Source organism: Nerophis ophidion, linkage group LG07 (genome assembly GCF_033978795.1).
Source record: "Nerophis ophidion isolate RoL-2023_Sa linkage group LG07, RoL_Noph_v1.0, whole genome shotgun sequence".
Lineage (NCBI taxonomy): Eukaryota > Metazoa > Chordata > Actinopteri > Syngnathiformes > Syngnathidae > Nerophis > Nerophis ophidion.
In genome coordinates, this window is record NC_084617.1 from 69,494,193 (window position 1) to 69,514,992 (window position 20,800).

A 20,800-nucleotide genomic window follows, 5' to 3' on the forward strand; every position below is an offset into this window, starting at 1 on the left:
CTGCAATACACCGCTTTCAGCCTCCATTTTTGTAGTCTCCATTAATAATTGAACACATTGCAAAAGATTCAGCAACACAGATGTCCAGAATACTGTGTAATTATGCGATTAAAGCAGACTACTTATAGCTTGGATCGGGCTGGAAAATAATGTCCGCTACAACCGGTGACGTCAAACGCACGTTTTCAGCAGGACACTTCTTCGGGAAACAGTTTGGACTCATTCAATGTGTTTTATTTTCATGACTATTTACATTGTAGATTGTCACTGAAGGCATTCAAACTATGAATGAACACAACAAAAAAAGGTGAAATAACTGAAAACATGTTTTATATTCTATTTCCTTCAACATAGTCACCCTGTGCTCTGATTACTGCTTTGCACGCTCTTGGCATTCTCTCCATGAGCTTCAAGCGCACCTGTGAAGTGAAAACCATTTCAGGTGACGACTTCTTGAAGCCCATGGAGAGAATGCCAAGAGTGTGCAAAGCAGTACTCAGAGCAGAGGGTGGCTATTTTGAAGAAACTATGGACTATATTCAATAATACTACATCATCTTTAAATAATAATACTTAATGAATAGTACTGTGTTTAATATAATTTATGTGTGTGAAATTGTTGCTGTTGAATCTGAATTTCATTAGATGCATGTTTTGGAGCAATAGGAGAAAACATCAATATTTTTTGTTTTTGTGCAAAATAACCCAAGTACAAGAATAAAATAAAAATATTTACCTTTCCTGGCCCAGCCTTGTCTGGGGATCAAACCCCATCTCAGACACACTGAATGTTCTCGGAAAAGGCCGGAAATAAGTGTGCTGTAAATTTCCTATAAAATTCCCCATCATTTATTCTAATAACATTATACAAAGTATTTTGGAGTTTTACAGTAATTTTGGGGGAAAAGTTCATCCCTTTTGAGCTCAATATGAGACGCATACTTTTATTTCTAAATACATGACCATTGGTTTTTTTCTAGGGAGGGTTGTAACTCTGATTATCCATCCATCCATCTTCTTCCGCTGAGGTTGGGTCGCGGGGGCAGCAGCCTAAGCAGGGAAGCCAAAACTTCCCTCTCCCCAGCCACTTCGTCCAGGTCTTCCCGGGGGATCCTGAGGCGTTCCCAGGCTAGCCGGGAGACATAGTCTTCCCAACGTGTCCTGGGTCTTCCCCGTTGCCTCCTACTGGTTGGACGTAACCTAAACACCTCCCTAGGGAGGCGTTCGGGTGGCATCCTGACCAGATGCCCGAACCACCTCATCTGGCTCCTCTCCATGTGAAGGAGCAGCTTCTCACCTTATCTTTGAGGGAGAACCCCGCCATCCGGTGGAAGAAACTAATTTCGGCCGCTTGTACCCGTGATCTTATCCTTTCGGTCATGACCCAAAGCTCATGACCATAGGTGAGGATGGGAACGTAGATCGACCGGTAAATTGAGAGCTTTGCCTTCCGGCTCAGCTCCTTCTTCACCACAACGGATCGATACAACGTCCGCATTACTGAAGACGCCGCACCGATCCGCCTGTCGATCTCACGATCCACTCTTCCCCCACTCGTGAACAAGACTCCTAGGTACTTGAACTCCTCCGCTTGGAGCAGGGTCTCCTCCCCAACCCGGAGATGGCACTCCACCCTTTTCCGGGCGAGAACTATGGACTCTTAGAGGTGCTGATTCTCATCCCAGTCGCTTCACACTCGGCTGCGAACTGATCCAGTGAGAGCTGGAGATCCTGGCCGGATGTAGCCATCAGGACCACATCATCTGCAAAAAGCAGAGACCTAGTCCTGCAGCCACCAAACCAGATCCCCTCAACGCCCTGACTGCGCCTAGAAACTCTGTCCATAAAAGTTATGAACAGAGTCCAACCCTCACTGGAAACGTGTTCGACTTACTGCCGGCAATGCGGACCAAGCTCTGACACTGATCATACAGGGAACGGATCGCCACAATCAGAGTCCAATACCCCATCCTCTCTGAGCACTCCCCACAGGACTTCCCGAGGGACACGGTCCAATGCCTTCTCCAAGTCCACAAAGCACATGTAGACTGGTTGGACAAACTCCCATGCACCCTCAAGAACCCTGCCGAGAGTATAGAGCTGGTCCACAGTTCCACGACCAGGACGAAAACCACACTGTTCCTCCTGAATCCGAGGTTCGACTATCCGGCGTAGCCTCCTCTCCAGTACACCTGAATACACCTTCCCAGGAAAGCTCAACTTTGATTAAATGATCGGGTATTATTTTACCACACAACACATCCTTAAAACAACACATCTACAAAGTGCAGCTTTAATGGACAAAAAACATGGCTTCTTTTTCTAGTTTATTTCTCTATTTAAAACTCTACAACAAAGTAAATCCACAAAAGAAAATATTCTGAATGAACAAGGAGCACTTTTATCGTAATAGGAACTGGCTATGTACAGCTAAACATTCCTCTGAACATACATGAGGGGCTTCAAAAGTGCTGATCCAACAGGAGAAAAAAAAAAGCATGTGAATGAGAGACCTGAAATAACACAACTTGGCACTCGTCTCAAACACACACACACACACACACACACACACACACACGAGCACACACACGCGCACCAAGTGATGGCCGCAGTGACGAGCATGAAGACTAAAGAGATGTTCACCTTAATGACAGTCAGATGGAGTGTGGATGATGCCCATTTGATCTCAGCTGTGAAGTCGCACAAAAACACTTAAGTGTCTGCTGAGTGTTCCTCACTTGAGAGTCTCAAAAGAATGGAAATGAAAGACGAGTGATGACAGCATCAACTTGTTGTGGACTTTGTGGTGCGGAACAAACAGCAGCTTGGTTCACTGCTGCCGACACACACAACAAGTCAAGATGAACAAGAAAAGGCGCAATCTTCCTGAAAGTGAGAATCTCTAAGCAACTATACACAATGTGTGTGTCTGTAGACACAATGTGTGTGTCTGTAGACAATGTGTGTGTCTGTAGACAATGTGTGTGTCTGTAGAACTAGACACAATGTGTGGTCTGTAGAACTATACACAACGTGTGTCTGTAGAATAAGACACAATGTGTGTGTCTGTAGACACAATGTGTGTGTCTGTAGAACTATACCCAATGTGTGTGTCTGTAGACACTGTGTGTGTGTCTGTAGAACTAGACACAATGTGTGTGTCTGTAGACACTGTGTGTGTGTCTGTAGAACTAGACACAATGTGTGTGTCTGTAGACACAATGTGTGTTTCTGTAGACGCAAAGTGTGTGTCTGTAGAACTATACCCAATGTGTGTGTCTGTAGACACAATGTGTGTGTCTGTAGAACTAGACCCAATGTGTGTGTCTGTAGACACAATGTGTGTCTGTAGAACTAGACACAATGTGTGTGTCTGTGTCCACAATCTGTGTTTCTGTAGAACTAGACACAATATGTGTGTCTGTAGAACTAGACACAATTTGTGTGTCTGTAGAACTAGACACAATTTGTGTAGAACTATACCCAATGTGTGTGTCTGTAGACACAATGTGTGTGTCTGTGTCCACAATGTGTGTGTCTGTAGAACTAGACACAATGTGTGTGTCTGTAGACACAATGTGTGTGTCTGCGTCCACAATGTGTGTGTCTGTAGAACTAGACACAATTTGTGTGTCTGTAGACACAATGTGTGTGTCTGTAGAACTAGACACAATTTGTGTGTCTGTAGACCCAATGTGTGTATCTGTAGAACTAGACACAATGTGTGTGTCTGTAGACACAATGGGTGTCTGTAGAACTATACCCAATGTGTGTTTGTAGAACTAGACAATTTGTGTGTCTGTAGACACTATGTGTGTGTCTGTAGAACTAGACACAATGTGTGTGTCTGTAGAACTAGACACGATGTGTGTCTGTAGACACAATGTGTGTGTCTGTAGAACTAGACACAATTTGTGTGTCTGTAGACACAATGTGTGTCTGTAGAACTATACCCAATGTGTGTGTTTGTAGAACTAGACAATTTGTGTGTCTGTAGACACAATGTGTGTGTCTGTAGAACTAGACACAATGTGTGTCTGTAGACACAATGTGTGTGTCTGTAGACCCAATGTGTTTGTCTGTAGAACTAGACACAATTTGTGTGTCTGTAGACACAATGTAGAACTATACCCAATGTGTGTGTTTGTAGAACTACACTATTTGTGTGTCTGCAGACACAATGTGTGTGTCTGTAGGACTAGACACAATGTGTGTGTCTGTAGCACTAGACACAATGTGTGTGTCTGTAGCACTAGACACAATGTGTGTGTCTGTAGAACCAATGTGTGTGTCTGTAGAAGTAGACCCAATGTGTGCGTCTGTCGACACAATGTGTGTGTCTGTGGAACCAATGTGTGTTTCTGTAGAAGTAGACCCAATGTGTGTGTCTGTCGACACAATGTGTGTGTCTGTAGAAGTAGACCCAATGTGTGTGTCTGTCGACACAATGTGTGTGTCTGTCGACACAATGTGTGTGTCTGTCGACACAATGTGTGTGTCTGTCGACACTATGTGTGTGTCTGTAGAGTAGAGGTAGTGTTTAAAGGTGAAGGGAGGGTGGGGCTTTAAGTTTGGATGCTAGTTTCAGACCACTTGTTTTTTCTGTGTGTGTGTGTGTGTGTGTGTGTGTGTGTGCATAGGCTTGTTGCTCCTAAGCAAGTGAGAAACACTGATTATCACGTGGCAGTTGAATTGTCCAAATCCAAAATTCAACAAACTCCCGCTTAATAAAATAAATATTTGCATTTGAAAAGGTGTTGGGCAATAAAAGACTAGCGCGTCCCAGCAGGACAACAAGTGCTGCTGTAATTTACAAAACACACACACACACACCTGTGTCCTCAACAGGATGCAAATTATAAGTATATATATTTATAAAGATCAATTCTGCAATCAACATCAGACCAACAAAAAAAAAAAAGAAAGTTAAAAAACAAACTTTTTGGTGACTAATTTAGTGAGCCACTATTCTCAGTTTCTATACATTTTGTACTTAAATGCTATAAGACATATCTGAATATATTATTTTATTCCTTTATTTTACAAAACCACCAGCGTGTGTGAACGGAGGTCATTGAACGAGGAGCAGGCAGCGAGGACGTCTCACGAGGACTCGAAAAGTAGAATTATGTTCAACTTTCTATTTGTGTGCAATGAGCAGGAATGTGTTGAATAGAAATTTGTCTTGATTTGATTGTGCAACACACAGATTGACAGCCAAACTCTCCATTTTGATAAAGATTAAAGTCCAATGTTGGACATGAAAGTCTGAAAAGAAGACAGAATTGGGATAAAAGTGGACTGACCTCCTCCGGAGGAGACCGGTGAGACGACCTTCTGCCTCCTGGTCCCAAGCACCAGGAAGTCCATTCTCGCTCCTTTTAGTGCCCGGCTGTGAGCGCCCATCATGCCATCCGTGTGGCCAAGCAGGGACTTCCTCCTACGCCATCCCACTGTGCAAAGCTAACATGCCGCTGGTGGGACACGTCGTCCACTTTTGCAGCGCACTCACACACACACACACACACACACACACACAAACACGCCAGTCCACGGGACATTCGGTGGCATTCTTCAGCCGTGTGTCAGCTGCGACTTCCTTCCTGCGGGCGTCCGCCTCCTCTCTCCGAGGCTCAGTTGGAGCTGGCCGTGATGGGTTTCTCCAGCGGGGGGACGCTGAGCAGGAGGCTGCCGTAGCACGTCTTGCACACGCGGCTGGGCTCGAACAACTGCTGGCTTGGCACCGGCAACTTCTGGTCGCAACAGTTGGCGCAGAAGACGTTACCGCAATTCCTGCATTGGGGGGGGGGAGACACAAAAACTCACAATTGGACACTTTTTAGCTGCAAAAACCTGACTGACTTCCTATCTGCAGGCATGTGATTTGACCACAGTGAAAAAGACTGGAAACATTTCTGGGAGTCTGGGGGACGAAGGCAGGTCCAGGGCGGTGGTGCCCTGGTGGGGTTTTTCACCAATTTCCATCCATCCATCCATTTTCTACCGCTTATTCCCTATCGGGGTCGCGGGGGGCGCTGGCGCCTATCTCAGCTACAATCGGGCGGAAGGCAGGGTACACCCTGGACAAGTCGCCACCTCATCGCAGGGCCAACACAGATAGACAGACAACATTCACACTCACATTCACACACTAGGGCCAATTTAGTGTTGCCAATCAACCTATCCCCAGGTGCATGTCTTTGGAAGTGGGAGGAAGCCGGAGTACCCGGAGGGAATAAATGATAAATGGGTTGTACTTGTATAGCGCTTTTCTACCTTCAAGGTACTCAAAGCGCTTTGACACTACTTCCACATTTACCCATTCACACACACATTCACACACTGATGGAGGGAGCTGCCATGCAAGGCGCCAACCAGCACCCATCAGGAGCAAGGGTGAAGTGTCTTGCTCAGGACACAACGGACGTGACGAGGTTGGTATTAGGTGGGATTTGAACCAGAGACCCTCGGGTTGCACCCGGCCACTCTACCACTGCGCCACGCCGTCCCCATGCATTCACGGGGAGAACATGCAAACTCCACACAGAAAGATCCCGAGCCTGGATTTGAACCCAGGACTGCAGGAACTTCGTATTGTGAGGTAGACGCACTAACCCCTCTTCCACCGTGAAGCCAATTTAACATGCTGAAATTAACAAAGACAGCACCATTTGAAGAAAATATTTTAGTGTTTAAAGACGTGAAAACATCATTAATAGAACATATATCTTGGCTGTCTTGGTTGCTTTGTTGGGTCTGCTTCTGTCTCTGGCCATGCTCCCTCCTCCCCAGCGGACAATGGCGTGGAACACCGTAGAGGTCACCACAGTGTATATGTTTATTTTACTTTTTATTCATAGCTGTATGTAGAAGTGTCTGGTTGTATCTGCTGCTTTAATGTCTTTAATATCCTCTGTGTTCTAATCCGGTTACTTTTAGACGTCCACCCCAGATCACACCTCAATCCAACCCACTTCTCCAAAGTGGACTGGCTCAGGGTGGAGGACAGAGTAAAACAACTTGCACTGAGCCTAGTCTATAAAATCCGCTACACCTCCTTGATACCGAAGTACATGTCAAATTACTTCCTTAACGTAAATGACCGCCATAACCACAACACCAGGGGGAGCTCCACAAACCACGTTAAACCCAGATTCCGATCTAACAAAGGTCTTAACTCATTCTCTTTCTATGCCACATCAATGTGGAATGCACTCCCAACAGGTATAAAAGTAAGTGCATCTCTATATTCCTTCAAAACCGCTCTAAAACAACACCTCCAGGCAACTTCAACACTTTACTAATACCCTCCTCCATTCACATCCCATCTCCCCGGATTATAAACAACTCAAATGTACTTGTAATGTATATACTTGTTCTTATGCTATGTGAACTCACTATGTTCTCTGCTGGCTGTACATATCCTACTAAATAAGACCTACACTGTTTCAATGTCCACATTTCTCTGTTGATGCAATTGTTGATGACGGAAGTACTGATATCAACCAAAGCTCCTCATCCCACCCCCCGGATTGTAAATAATGTAAATAATTCAATGTACATACGATGATGATTAACTTGTGTGATGACTGTATTATGTTGATAGTATATATTTGTACCATGAATTGATTAACGTGGACCCCGACTTAAACAAGTTGAACAACTTATTCGGGTGTTACCATTTAGTGGTCAATTGTACGGAATATGTACTGAACTGTGCAATCTACTAATAAAAGTATCAATCAATCAATCAATGTTTGATGTTTCCCTCTTACACACATGTAAGAGGGATGTGTACTATGGCTATGAGGGTTTTTTTTTTTTTTTTTCCCCCTTGGCCTCAGTCTGCACCCCCACTCCAGGGCCCATGCTAAGACTGATTTTTTTTTTATTTTATTTTAATCTTCTATTCTTTTCTCCCTCCCCCTCCCCTGTTTACCTGTATGTCATCTTTTTTGTAAGGGGCACTGGAAGCCGGCAGACCCGTCAGCGATCCTGTTCTGTCTCCCTGTAATGTTTGTCTGATCTTGAATGGGATTGTGCTGAAAATTTTAATTTTCCTGAAGGAACTCTCCTGACGGAATAAATAAAGTACTATCTGATCTAATCTAATCTAATCTAATATATACCCAAATTATCCTAATGAATCACTGTATATCAGTGGTCCCCAACCTTTTTGTATCCGCGGACCGGTCAACGCTTAATAATTTGTCCCGCGGTGCTCCTTCTTTTTTTTTTCTTTGTCATGAAAAAGGGAGTTTTTTGTGGTTGGTGCACTAATTTTAAGTGTATATTGTGTTTTTTATGTTGATTTAATAAAAAAATGAAGAAAAAAAACAATTTTTTTATTTTTATTTTTTTTAAATAAAAATGAAAAAAAAAAAATACTTCTGCGGCCCGGTACCAATCGGGCCACGTTTGATCAAGAAAACTTTGGAAAAAAAAGTTTTAAAATTGTATCCTGTAGCGTGTAAGCCTGTCACTCCTTCAGCTCCATCGCAAGCAGCTGTTGGCCCGGTGGTTGGGGACCATTGCTGTACAGGTGCTGTTCATAATATTAGAATATCATGAAACAGTTGATTTATTTCAGTAATTATATTCAGAACGTGAAACTTACATATTATATTAATTCATTACACACATAGTGATATATTTGAAATGTTTATTTCTTTAAATGTTGATGATTAGTACTGACAATTACTGAAAATCCCAAATTCAGTATCTCAGAAAATTTGAATATTAGTTACGACTAGTACCAAAAAAATATTTTTTACAAATGTGGGCCAATTGAAAAGTATGAACATGGAAAGTTTCAGCATGTACGGCAATCAATACTTAGTTGCAGCTCCTTTTGCCTGAATTGCTGCAGCAATCTGGCGTGGCATGGAGTCCAGCAGTCTGTTGCACTCAGGTGTTATGAGAGCCCAGGTTGCTTTAATAGTGGCCTTCAGCTCTTCGGCATTGTTGGGTCTGGCATCTCGCATCTTCCGCTTCACAATACCCCATAGCTTTTCTATGGGGTTAAGGTCAGGTGAGTTTGCAGGCCAATCAAGAACAGGGACACCATGGTACTTAAACCAGGTACTGGTAGATTTGGCACTGTGTGCAGGTGCCAAGTCATGTTGAAAAATGAAATCTTCACCTCCATAAAACTGGCAGCATTAAGTGTTCTAAAACTTCCTGGTAGACTGCTGCATTGACCCTAGACCTCAGGAAACACAGTGGACCAACACCAGCAGATGACATGGCACCCCAGACCATTACCCATTGTGGAAATTTGACACTGGACTTCAGGCAACGTGGATTCTGTGCCTCTCCTGTCTTCCTCCAGACTCTGGGACCTTGATTTCCAAAGGAGATACAAAATTTACTTTCATCTGAAAACATAACTTTGGACCACTCAGCAGCAGTCCAGTCCTTTTTGTCTTGAGCCCAGACGAGACGCTTTTGACGTTGTCTCTTATTCAAGAGTGGCTTTACACAAGGAATGCGACAGCTGAAGCCCATATCTTGCATACGTCGGTGCGTGGTGGTTCTTGAAGCACTGACTCCAGCTGCAGTCCACTCTTTGTGGATCTCCCCCACATTTTTGAATTGGTTTTGTTTGACAATCCTCTCCAGAACGCGGTTATCCCTCTTGCTTGTACACTTTTTTCTACCACATCTTTGTCTTCCCTTCGCCTTTCTATTAATGTGCTTGGACACAGAGCTCTGGGAACATCCAACCTCTTTGGCAATGACCTTTTGTGTCTTGCCCTCCTTCAAAGTATCAATGGTCATCTTTTGGACAGTTGTCAAGTCAGCAGTCTTCCCCATGATTGTGTGTCATACAGAATCAAAACGAGAGACCATTTAAAGGCTTTTCCATGTGTTTTGAGTTAGTTAGCTAATTAGAGTGTGGCACCAGGTGTCTTCAATATCTGACCTTTTCACCATATTCTAATTTTCTGAGATGTTGAATTTAGGGTTTTTATTGGTTGTCAGCTATAATCATCTCCTTTTTGGCAAAAAACACTTGAAATGTATCAGTCTGTTTGGAATTAATGTATACATTCTACAAGTTTGACTTTCTAAATGGAATTAATGAAATAAATCAACTTTTTCATGATATTCTAATAATATGATCAGCACCTGTATATGGTTCAGTCCCAACAGTATTTAGTCACTAATATTTACATCTTGTGTTCATTTCACATCCACAGGTGTCACATTGATCAGTGTTATTATCTACAGTTTGTTTACAGTATTACCACATTACTTCAGTTCCCTTCACACATTTACTTGATCGGAGAGCCCTAACATGAGCTTTCCTTGCAAATTTCTGAGCAGCCTGCATTTTCCTTTTGGTCTCTGCTTTTGTAGCTTCTTTTTTGGATTTCACTGCCAACTTCTGCATGAAACAAGTGTGAAAATATTTACCTTCAAGATTGTTACGCCACTGACAATATTGTTTCAAGAGACTACATAAGAACTTAATATTAAAAAATAGTATTATATGCAAATTTATTTAAAATAAATTGTTAACTGGAATCAATAATGCGACTCTTTGAATTTCTGTAATTTCATATTATATTTTCACGTGGCTTTTTATTTTTAGAAAAACCCTTTTATATTTCGCAAAGCAATAATTGGTTAATATTTAAAACAAACATGCGTATTTCACAAGCAAATATTTTTTAGCTTACTTCATTATTAACTACCCTGTCTGCACCTGAAGTGGGTTTTTTGGGTGGATCTTTCCTCTCGATGTCTACCTTAGTTGTCGATGTAAACAAAGGATGAAGTCCGTAAGGTTTGCTCACTTTCGGTTGACATCCAAAAGTACCAGCTAGTGAAAAGTTCGTTTTCCTTGCTTCAAGTTGTTTCATATGTTTTTGGCGTTTCGCATGTACTTTGTGATCCATAGTCAATGTTATCATGACACCACGTGCACAAAGCTTTTCCGGGACGATCGATTTTCCGAATAAAATCGCCGAACAAAGTCGTAACTTCCTTCTTCCCAACAGTATCAGTTATTTCCCTTTCCATCCAGTCCCATCGAAACTTATTTCTGACATGTTTATCAATTTCTTTTACTCGTGAAGCGTCCTTTCTCTCGACGACCGACATCGTTTACATTTGGAAAATGGCGGTAATAACGTCATCATTCATAACAGATGTCCTGATTGGTCACAAGGAACACATCGACCAATCAACTACGGCGTAATATAATATTACGCCGTAGTTGATCCCCCGAGATTAAAAAAGACAGACTTACGACTTTAGACAGAAAAATCACACGCCTGTATCTGGAGGGTTCATAGAAAGTGAGATCAACTTGCATATACGGTTACAAATCTATGTGATGATAAAGTGGAACCAGTTGAAGTGAAAATCCGTCAGTGGTCAACATAACCCAGACACATTTAAAGGATTTTAAACCTGCCGTAGTTTGTTGACATTTTCCTCCATTTGTGCAAAAAAACCTACGAGTGCACTTTGTTAGTAGCAAAAAGGTGAATAAAAGAACAAATTAAAAGGATATTTGGTTTTCTGCTGAAGCTTTACAGGGGTCCCCAACATTGTTTGCACCTGGGATGGGTTTAATGTAGCATTATTACCACAGGCCGGCCTTCATTACCACAGGTGGCCTTCATTACCACACACCGGCCCTCCACGCATGGCAGACAAATGCAGTTAAAATTAATGCAGAATTAGTGGGAGCTTATTTCTTTGCGATGAAACGTCCCCTGCAGGTTTATTGTATGTACTGTATATATTATATACCATCAACCTGCCTTTATATATTATATACCATCAACTTGCCTGTATATATATCAACCTGTATATATCATATACCTGCCTCTATATATTACATACCATCACCCTATATATATATATATATATATATATATATATATATAATATACCATCAGCCTGCCTATATATATATATATATATATATATATATATATATATTATATACCATCAACCTGCCACTATATATTATATACCTGCCTCTATTTATTATATACCATCAACTTGCCTGTATATATTATATACCATCAACCTGCCTGTATACATTATATACCTGCCTCTATACATTGTATACCATAAACCTGCCTCTCTATATTATGTACCATCAACCTACCTCTATACATTATATACCATCAACCTGCCTGTATATATTATATACCATCAACCTGCCTCTATATATATACACCAACCTGCCTCTAGACATTATATACCATCAACCTGCCTCTATGTATTATATATCATCAACCTGCCTCTAGACATTATGTACCATCAACCTGCCTGTATATATTATATTCCATCAACCTGCTTCTACATATTATATACCCTCAACCTGCCTCTATATATTATATACCATCAACCTGCCTCTATATATTATATTCCAACCACTTGCCTCTATATATTATATACCATCAACCTGCTTCTACATATTATATACCTACAACCTGCCTCTATATATTATATACCATCAACCTGCCTCGATATATTATACATCAACCTGCCTCTATGTATTATATACGTCCCACTGGGTCATCATAGTCCCCGACGTCCCACTGAGTGCGAGTCTTCCTTGCCCTTATGAGGACTGAGGATGTCGTAGTGGTTTGTGTTGTGGTTTGTGCAGCCCCTTGAGACACTAGTGATTTAGGGCTATATAAGTAAACATTGATTGATATTCCAACCACCTGCCTGTATATATTATCTACCATCAACCTGCTTTTATATATTATATACCATCAACCTGCCTGTATATATCAACCTCTATATATTATAGACAGTACCTGCTTCTATATATTACATGCCATCAACCCGCCTGTATATATATATACATGCATGTATATATTATATACCTGCCGCTAGATATTATATACCATCAACCTGCCTGTATATATCAACTTGTATATATTACATACCTGCCACTATATATTATATACCATCAACCTGCCTATATATATTATACACAAACCTGCCTCTATATATTATATATCATCAACCTGCCTCTATATATTATATACCATTAACCTGCCTCTATATACAGTGGGGCAAAAAAGCATTTAGTCAGCCAGCGATTGTGCAAGTTCTCCCACTTAAAATGATGACAGAGGTCTGTAATTTTCATCATAGGTACACTTCAACTGTGAGAGACAGAATGTGAAAAAAAAATATCCAGGAATTCACATTGTAGGAATTTTAAAGAATTTTTTTGTAAATTTTGGTGGAAAATAATTTAGTAATCAAAAGCTCTCATTGATGGAAGGAGGTTTTGGCTCAAAATCTCACGATACATGGCCCCATTCATTCTTTCCTTAACACGGATCAATCGTCCTGTCCCCTTAGCAGAAAAACAGCCCCAAAGAATGATGTTTCCACCCCCATGCTTCACAGTAGGTATGATGTTCTTGGGGTGCAACTCAATGTTCTTCTTCCTCCAAACATGACGAGTTGAGTTTATACCAAAATGGATACATGGATGATACAGCAGAGGATTGGGAGAATGTCATGTGGTCAGATGAAACCAAAATAGAACTTTTTGGTATAAACTCAACTCGTCGTGTTTGGAGGAAGAAGAATACTGAGTTGCATCCCAAGAGCACCATACCTACTGTGAAGCATGGGGGTGGAAAGATCATGCTTTGGGGCTGTTTTTCTGCTAAGGGGACAGGACGATTGATCCGTGTTAAGGAAAGAATGAATGGGGCCATGTATCGTGAGATTTTGAGCCAAAACCTCCTTCCATCAATGAGAGCTTTGAATGGTTGACCAAAAACGTATTTTCCACCATAATTTACAAATAAATTCTTTAAAATTCCTACAATGTGAATTCCTGGATTTTCTTTTCACATTCTGTCTCTCACAGTTGAAGTGTACCTATGATGAAAATTACAGACCTCTGTCATCATTTTAAGTGGGAGAACTTGCACAATCGGTGGCTGACTAAATATTTTTTTGCCCCACTGTATACCGTCAACCTGCCTCTAGACATTATATACCATCAACCTGCCTCTATATATTATATTACAACTACCTGCCTGTATATATTATATACCATCAACCTGCATCTATATATTATATACCATCAACCTGCCTGTATATATCAACCTCTATATATTATATACCTGCCTCTATATATTATATACCATAAACCTGCCTCTATACATTACATACCATCAACCAGTCTGTATATATTACATACCTTCCGCTATATATTATATATCATCCACCTGACACTATATTATATACCATCAACCTGCCGGTATATATCAACCTGTATATATTATATACCTGCCTCTATATATTGTATACCATCAACCTGCCTATATATATTATACACCAACCTGCCTGTATATATTATATACCATCAACCTGCCTCTATATGTTATATACCATCTACCTGCATCTATATGTCATATACACAACCTGCCTCTATATATTACACACCAACCTGCCTCTATACATTATATACCATCAACCTGCCTGTATATATCAACCTGTATATATCATATACCTGCCTCCATTTATTATATACCATCAACCTGCCTGTGTACATCAACCTGTATATATATTATATACCATCAACTTGTCTGTATATATTATATACCATCAACCTGCCTCTATATATTATATACCATCAACCTGCCTGTATATATTATATACCATCAACCTGCCTCTATATAAGAATACATAGAGCATTCCTAATGTTTTTTATTTTTGTGTTTTCACATTATATTTTATAGTCTATCAAACAGTTGTGGTGATGTTATTGTATATTTTGACTACAATGACAAAAACTTGCTAACGTGCAAATCCTTTTTCTAATGTTTATCTAAAAACAAGTATTAAATGTTTTCTTCAGTTTCTGTGGTAAAATGTTGTTAATAATGCCATACTTTTATTTTGAAGCTTAATTTGCTTTGAACATGTGGTTACTGTGTGTAGGTTTTAATGCTAGTTATGTAGTTAACACACGTCGACATGAACGGAAAAAACTTGTGACAATGTACAGCATGTCGACGTCAACTAAAGAGTGTATTTTTTAGTAAAAGGAGGACACGGTGGACCGGGACTTGGTGAGTTTGGTCGACATAGAGGGGTTGTCAACATAAGTGGGTTCCACCGCATTAACCACTTGAGTAGGGTCATGGTTCTTCTAAGAATGAATTTTACTCAGCTCAATCACAAATGATACAAATAAAAGCCTGGGATGGGCTCCAGCGACCCCGAGCAGGAAAAGCGGTAGAAAAGCCTAATTTGAAAAGTAAATGTAGAACTTTGGTTAGTGATTAGGATGCAGTGTGTATGACCAGCAGTGGCGCGTGAAGTGGTGGTGCTTACTAGGGCTGGGCGATATATCGAGTTTTAAGATATATCAATATATTTTTAAACAAGATAGGAATTAAGAAAATATCGTAATTTTTAGAATAATTGTATCCAAGTTATCACACAAAACTTTGTGTTGAAATGAGTTCCCGGTGAGAAGACCAAAAGCTGTCTTTGAACCTACCAAGAAGAAGGCTTGTAAACCTCCACTGTGTAAGGGGGGGAGCAACATGAAGGTGTTTGTTTCTTTCATGTATTATAATCAACAGAAATATATTGTTTTAACCCAAGAACTACAAGGCAGTGAGAAGGCAGGATTTTCCCAAGTTCCAGACGACCTCATTTTGAACTCTTTTACAATCATCTTTTTGAACTGTTTTACGAACCTATTCTTTGAACTGTTTTACGACCTTTTCTGAGAACTGTTTACGACCTCGTCCCTTTGGAAGCAGCTGTTGACATGTGGTCAGGGAAAGTCCAAATAAAGGAGAAGGCGTACAATCTTTCACCAGAGCGTGCTGGAGACTGTACAAGAGTACAGACCAGACGTTTCTCCTCAAATTGAGCCAAATTTAATTCTGTCTGTTTGATTCTTTGCTTTTTGTCCTCTTTTCTTGCCCTGATGTGGGATCTGAGGTCGTTGTGGCTTGTGCAGCCCTTTGAGACACTTGTGATTTAGGGTTATATAAATAAACATTGATTAATAACAGTTTATTTTATGTTCTGTTAATACCCATCTTGACTAACTGGGTTAACAAAAGTGCCACTGACTGTTTACAGTACAGTTGTCATTTTCTTCAATTTCACTGAATCTTGCTCAAAAATTAAAAACTTTATATAGATGTTTCCACTGGAAAACAAAGATATATATCGAATATCGAGTTTAAGTAAAAATATATCGAGGTATACTTTTTCGTGCATATCGCCCAGTTACCATGAATTGATTAACGTGGACCCTGACTTAAAGAAGTTGAAAAACTTATTCGGGTGTTACCATTTAGATAGATGGATGGATGGATGGATGGATAGATGGATAGATAGATAGATAGTACTTTATTGATTCCTTCAGGACAGTTCCCTCAGGAAAATTAAAATTATTTTTACCATTTAGTGGTCAATTGTACGGAATATGTACTGTACTGTGCAATCTACTAATACAAGTCTCAATCAATCAATCCATCCTACTGCTTACACTTTAATTCTACATGTCGGGTCAGCATATTTTCACTGGAAAATATATCGAGATATATGTATAAAATATCGAGTTTAGGTAAAAATATATCGAGATATACTTTTTCGTCCATATCGCCCAGCCCTACTGCATACACTTTAACTCTACATGTCGAGTCAGCGAATTTAACACATGGTCTGCTCGATACACCAGGAACGCGCACGTTAGCGGCGCTTCACAGGTGGCACATGCCGAGATCCACACAGAAGGCCATGGTCACACTGAGCTTCCTGACTGCCCCACTCATGAATTAATTCCCTCCTACATTGCGTGCTAGCGTTCGGTCTGGGGGGGTGGAGGGTGAGGGTGAGGGGATTGCAGTATAGTCACATACTGCGCTGCCAGGAGATAAAAAGCTGGGTGAAGCAGCATGCTGCCGAGATGTCAGCAATGGTTAGACGGGAGGTGTTGGGATGCTGATGCGGCACTTTAGTGGCCCCCTCAGCCAGTGGCAGTCACTGACAGCACTGTGCTCACACTCAATGAATGAAAAGACTCAGCAGGGCTGAAGAGGGTTTTCTCTGGCGAACTCCACACAGTATGGACAGAACAAAAAAAGGTCAAACCAATGCAGTGGGTGAGGATGAGGAGGGGCAGGCTGAGGGGTGGATTAGGATTACAATAGAAGGTGCAGCAATGCCAGGTTAGGGTGGAGTGGGTGGGGGGTGTGGGTTTGAGACAGAGGAGCCGGATCTCACCAGACCTCCTGGATAGGCTCCCTGCCACTGTAGAGGAGAGGGGCAGACAATAGAAAAAAGCTGCCTGAACAGGGAGGACAACATGACACACTAAAAGTACAACTTAACTGGTGTATCCATAGCCCTTTGCAGACACATTGATATTCTGTCCTCCCCTTGTAAGGATTGCAATGCCTTATTTATCACCAACAATGGTGCAAAGTGAGTGGAGGGAGGTTTACTCAAACCAAAAAAAAATAGCTTGCCAATAACTCGACATATGCCTGCATCTTTGAGAAAATTGTATTTTTGGGGGATCATTTTCAGAGACAAATATTCAGTTACTTTAAAGGAGAACTACTGTACACTTTTTTGGGGGGAATTTTGCCTATTGTTCACAATCATTATATGACAGACAAGAACACATATGTCTTTTTTTGGGAGAGGGGGTGGTTTTGAAGATAATAAAAAAAAACTTGGAAGACGCGGTTAATGGGAGTCACCGTCGTAGCCTTCAAAGCCCCCCAAATGCAAAGTATGTGTGTATATATATATATATATATATATATATATCCACACACACACATATATATATATATATATGTATATATATATATATATATACATATATATATATAAGGGATGTGGGAAAAAATAGATTCGAATATGAATCGTGATTCTCACCATGTGCGATTCAGAATCGATTCTCTTTTTTTTTTTTTTTTTTAAATCGATTTTTTTAATAATTTTTTTTTTTTCATTGATTTTTTTTACCATAACAACACAATCCAATTCCAAAACCAAACCTGCATGCACTCAAAACTGCAATAAACAGAGCAATTGAGGAGACACAAACACGACACAGAACAAACTAAAAGTTGTGAAACAAAAATGATTATCAACAACAGTATCAATATTAGTTATAATTTCAGCATAGCAGTGATTAAAAATCCCTCATTGACATTATCATTAGACATTTATAAAAATGTAAAAAAAAGAACAATAGTGTCACAGTGGCTTACGCTTTCATCGCATCTCATAAGCTTGACAACACACGGTGTCCAATTTTTTCAGGAAGATAAAATAAGTCATATTTTTGGTTCATTTAATAGTTAAAACAAATTTACATTATTGCAAGCAGTTGATAAAAAACATTGTCCTTTACAATTATAAAAGCCTTTTTTTTACAAATCTACTGCTTTGCTAGCATGTCAGCAGACTGGGGTAGATCCTGCTGAAATCCTATGTATTGAATGAATACAGAATAGTTTTGAATCGGAAAAATATCGTTTTTGAATCGAGAATCGCATTGAATCGAAAAAAATCGATATAATATCACATTGCGACCTCAAGAATCGATATTGAATCGAATCGTGGGACACCTAAAGATTCGCAACCCTAATATATATATATATATATATATATATATATAAAATGTGTGTCCTGGGCAGTGGAGGCTCCTCTATGGGGTCTTGGGGGAGCAGGAGGTTAAACCCCTTTACCACTGTTACCCCAGGTGGCCCTTGGCAAAGGCCTAGTACCTGACTGCCCCCTAGCCAGGGATACGGTGAAGACCTCAACGGCGGAGCAGGCGGAAGACTGGGGACCTTTTTCTGCTGCAGCCTTCTTCTGCTGCAGCAGAAAAGGGTCCCCAGTCATCTTGGACTCCATGCCACTGGACCCTGACCCGATCTTGTCAAGGATCGTGTGGTGACTGTCTGTGCACCAGTCTCCTCACGTTAAAACAAAGTCACGCACAGGCATCCTCCATAAAAGGGATACACACTTACCAGGAGAAACGTCATACTCGTTTGAGTGACTGCCGATGATGATGATTATATATAATGTTCATATTCATAACTATATGTAATATGTAATAATCATGTTCATAACTATATGAATATGTACAATATTTACCGTAGTTCAGTCATGTTAATCATTGCCGGAACTAATTCCTCTGCGTATATATTTCCCTTTCCATAGCAGCGCACTTCCGACTTCTGGCAACAACTGTGTATCCTACAACCGGAAACAAACTTGTCTGTGTCTTCTAATAATGGCCGAATCGGTAACAGACAACAGAAATGACTATTTTTGGACAAATGAGTATTCATAATCTTATCTTTCTTAATCTGAATATATGGAAGATGAACTACTGCTTCTTGAAGCCAGCACGAAGGAAGAGTAAGACGTTAACTGCAAAATGTGGAATATAAAGCCATGCTATTTCGACATAAATGGAGTGCTTACCCAAATAAACCAGGAAAAACGTCCCCGGCGAGCTGGACCAAACATTGATTGAGTCCCACTTTATATTGATGCATGTATCATGACACACTGCATATGCTGTCTGGCTGTGTGCAAACAAAACATTAAATGTGGACACTTTACAGATTCTGTAAATATGATTGTTCATATTTTTCAGTCAGTATCGCAATGTTGTGCATTACAAACTCAAACGTGTTTCGTGCTGACATAGAAGCTAGCTTATCTCTTGCCGTAGTTAGCTTTTACGGCTGATACCGTAGCATGGCAATGTGTTACTACGCTAGAAAAAAATAGTTCCTCCGTGTTTACTCCTACAATAACAGTGTGGCTACAGTTTGGTTATTATACAGGTTACGGAACGCAAATTAAGTATTGTTGACCGTTTTTGAATGCATTTTTAAAGTGATTTAGAGATAGATATTGCTCCCATTAGCTGCATTGCTAGCCACCAAGAACACGACGTCTTCTTGTTTGTCATAATGATTGTGAATGATAGGCAAATTTCCAAAAAAGTACAGTTCCCATTTAAGTGAAAACAGAAATAAATACGAAATAAAACATTCAACACATCCGTAGACGCTGCCCTACCAACTAGGTTTATTGAATAAGTACAGCAATAAGTTTTGTAATGTTATTTAACATCATCAGACAAAAAGAAGACCCAACAGGATATGAGACCAGCTAAATTTTACTCCTTTTTGGACATGTTGAATAATGAATGTGTACACAAGTGTGGAAATAAACTATACCATAACCCAAATCTAGTCTCAGTCTGGATGTCTGTGGCTTAAAAAACAGGAAATAGTTGAGCTAAAAACAACTTCAAAGGACACTAATGGGGTACTTAATAGGCTTGATTCTGCTCAGTATTTACCTGCAGTGATGCTTCCTGGAGGCAAGCCAGAACCTGCTCTCACAGCCATAACACTGGGCTGCCAGATGATCGGGGTACCAGCGAGTGACCTTATAATGGACACACAATTACATTTCATTGACAAGAAAACAAGAAATAAATGACACAATACAAGAAAGTTAGGAGTGACATCCAAATGGATTTTATACTCCAAATGCATGTTTAAACAATAATCAACAATGGTCAGGCCCACCTACCTCAGTGTCCTGCTTGTCCACCTGCTCCCAGCTTGCTTCTGAGAAGAGCTCTGTGCTGCAGCGAGACAGACAGTTGGGGTCCGCATTGTATTCTGAGTCTGTCATTGATGTCTGTATGAGAGGGAGAGCTCAGTTATTTTTAATATATCATATAAGGAAACCTTGATGAGGCAAGCAGTCTCCA

The 20,800-nt window shown here is 40.5% G+C and overlaps 1 protein-coding gene across 5 annotated transcripts in view; it reads right to left on the reverse strand.

Moving 5' to 3' along the window:
* Positions 1-2,277: 2,277 nt before the first annotated feature.
* Positions 2,278-20,800, reverse strand: part of mtmr3 (myotubularin related protein 3) — a 57,011-nt gene continuing 38,488 nt past the window's right edge. For 3 of the 5 annotated variants that reach the window (XM_061907002.1, XM_061907001.1, XM_061906999.1), the window contains 4 exons: positions 20,617-20,727; positions 20,381-20,469; positions 17,260-17,286; positions 2,278-5,793 (listed from right to left, as the gene is read on the reverse strand). In XM_061907002.1, the coding sequence (XP_061762986.1) occupies positions 5,634-5,793; positions 17,260-17,286; positions 20,381-20,469; positions 20,617-20,727 (387 nt within the window). In that variant the 3' untranslated portion in view covers positions 2,278-5,633. The remainder of the gene's footprint in view (positions 5,794-17,259; positions 17,287-20,380; positions 20,470-20,616; positions 20,728-20,800) is intronic. The other 2 variants (XM_061907003.1, XM_061907000.1) reach the window with 1 other exon arrangement.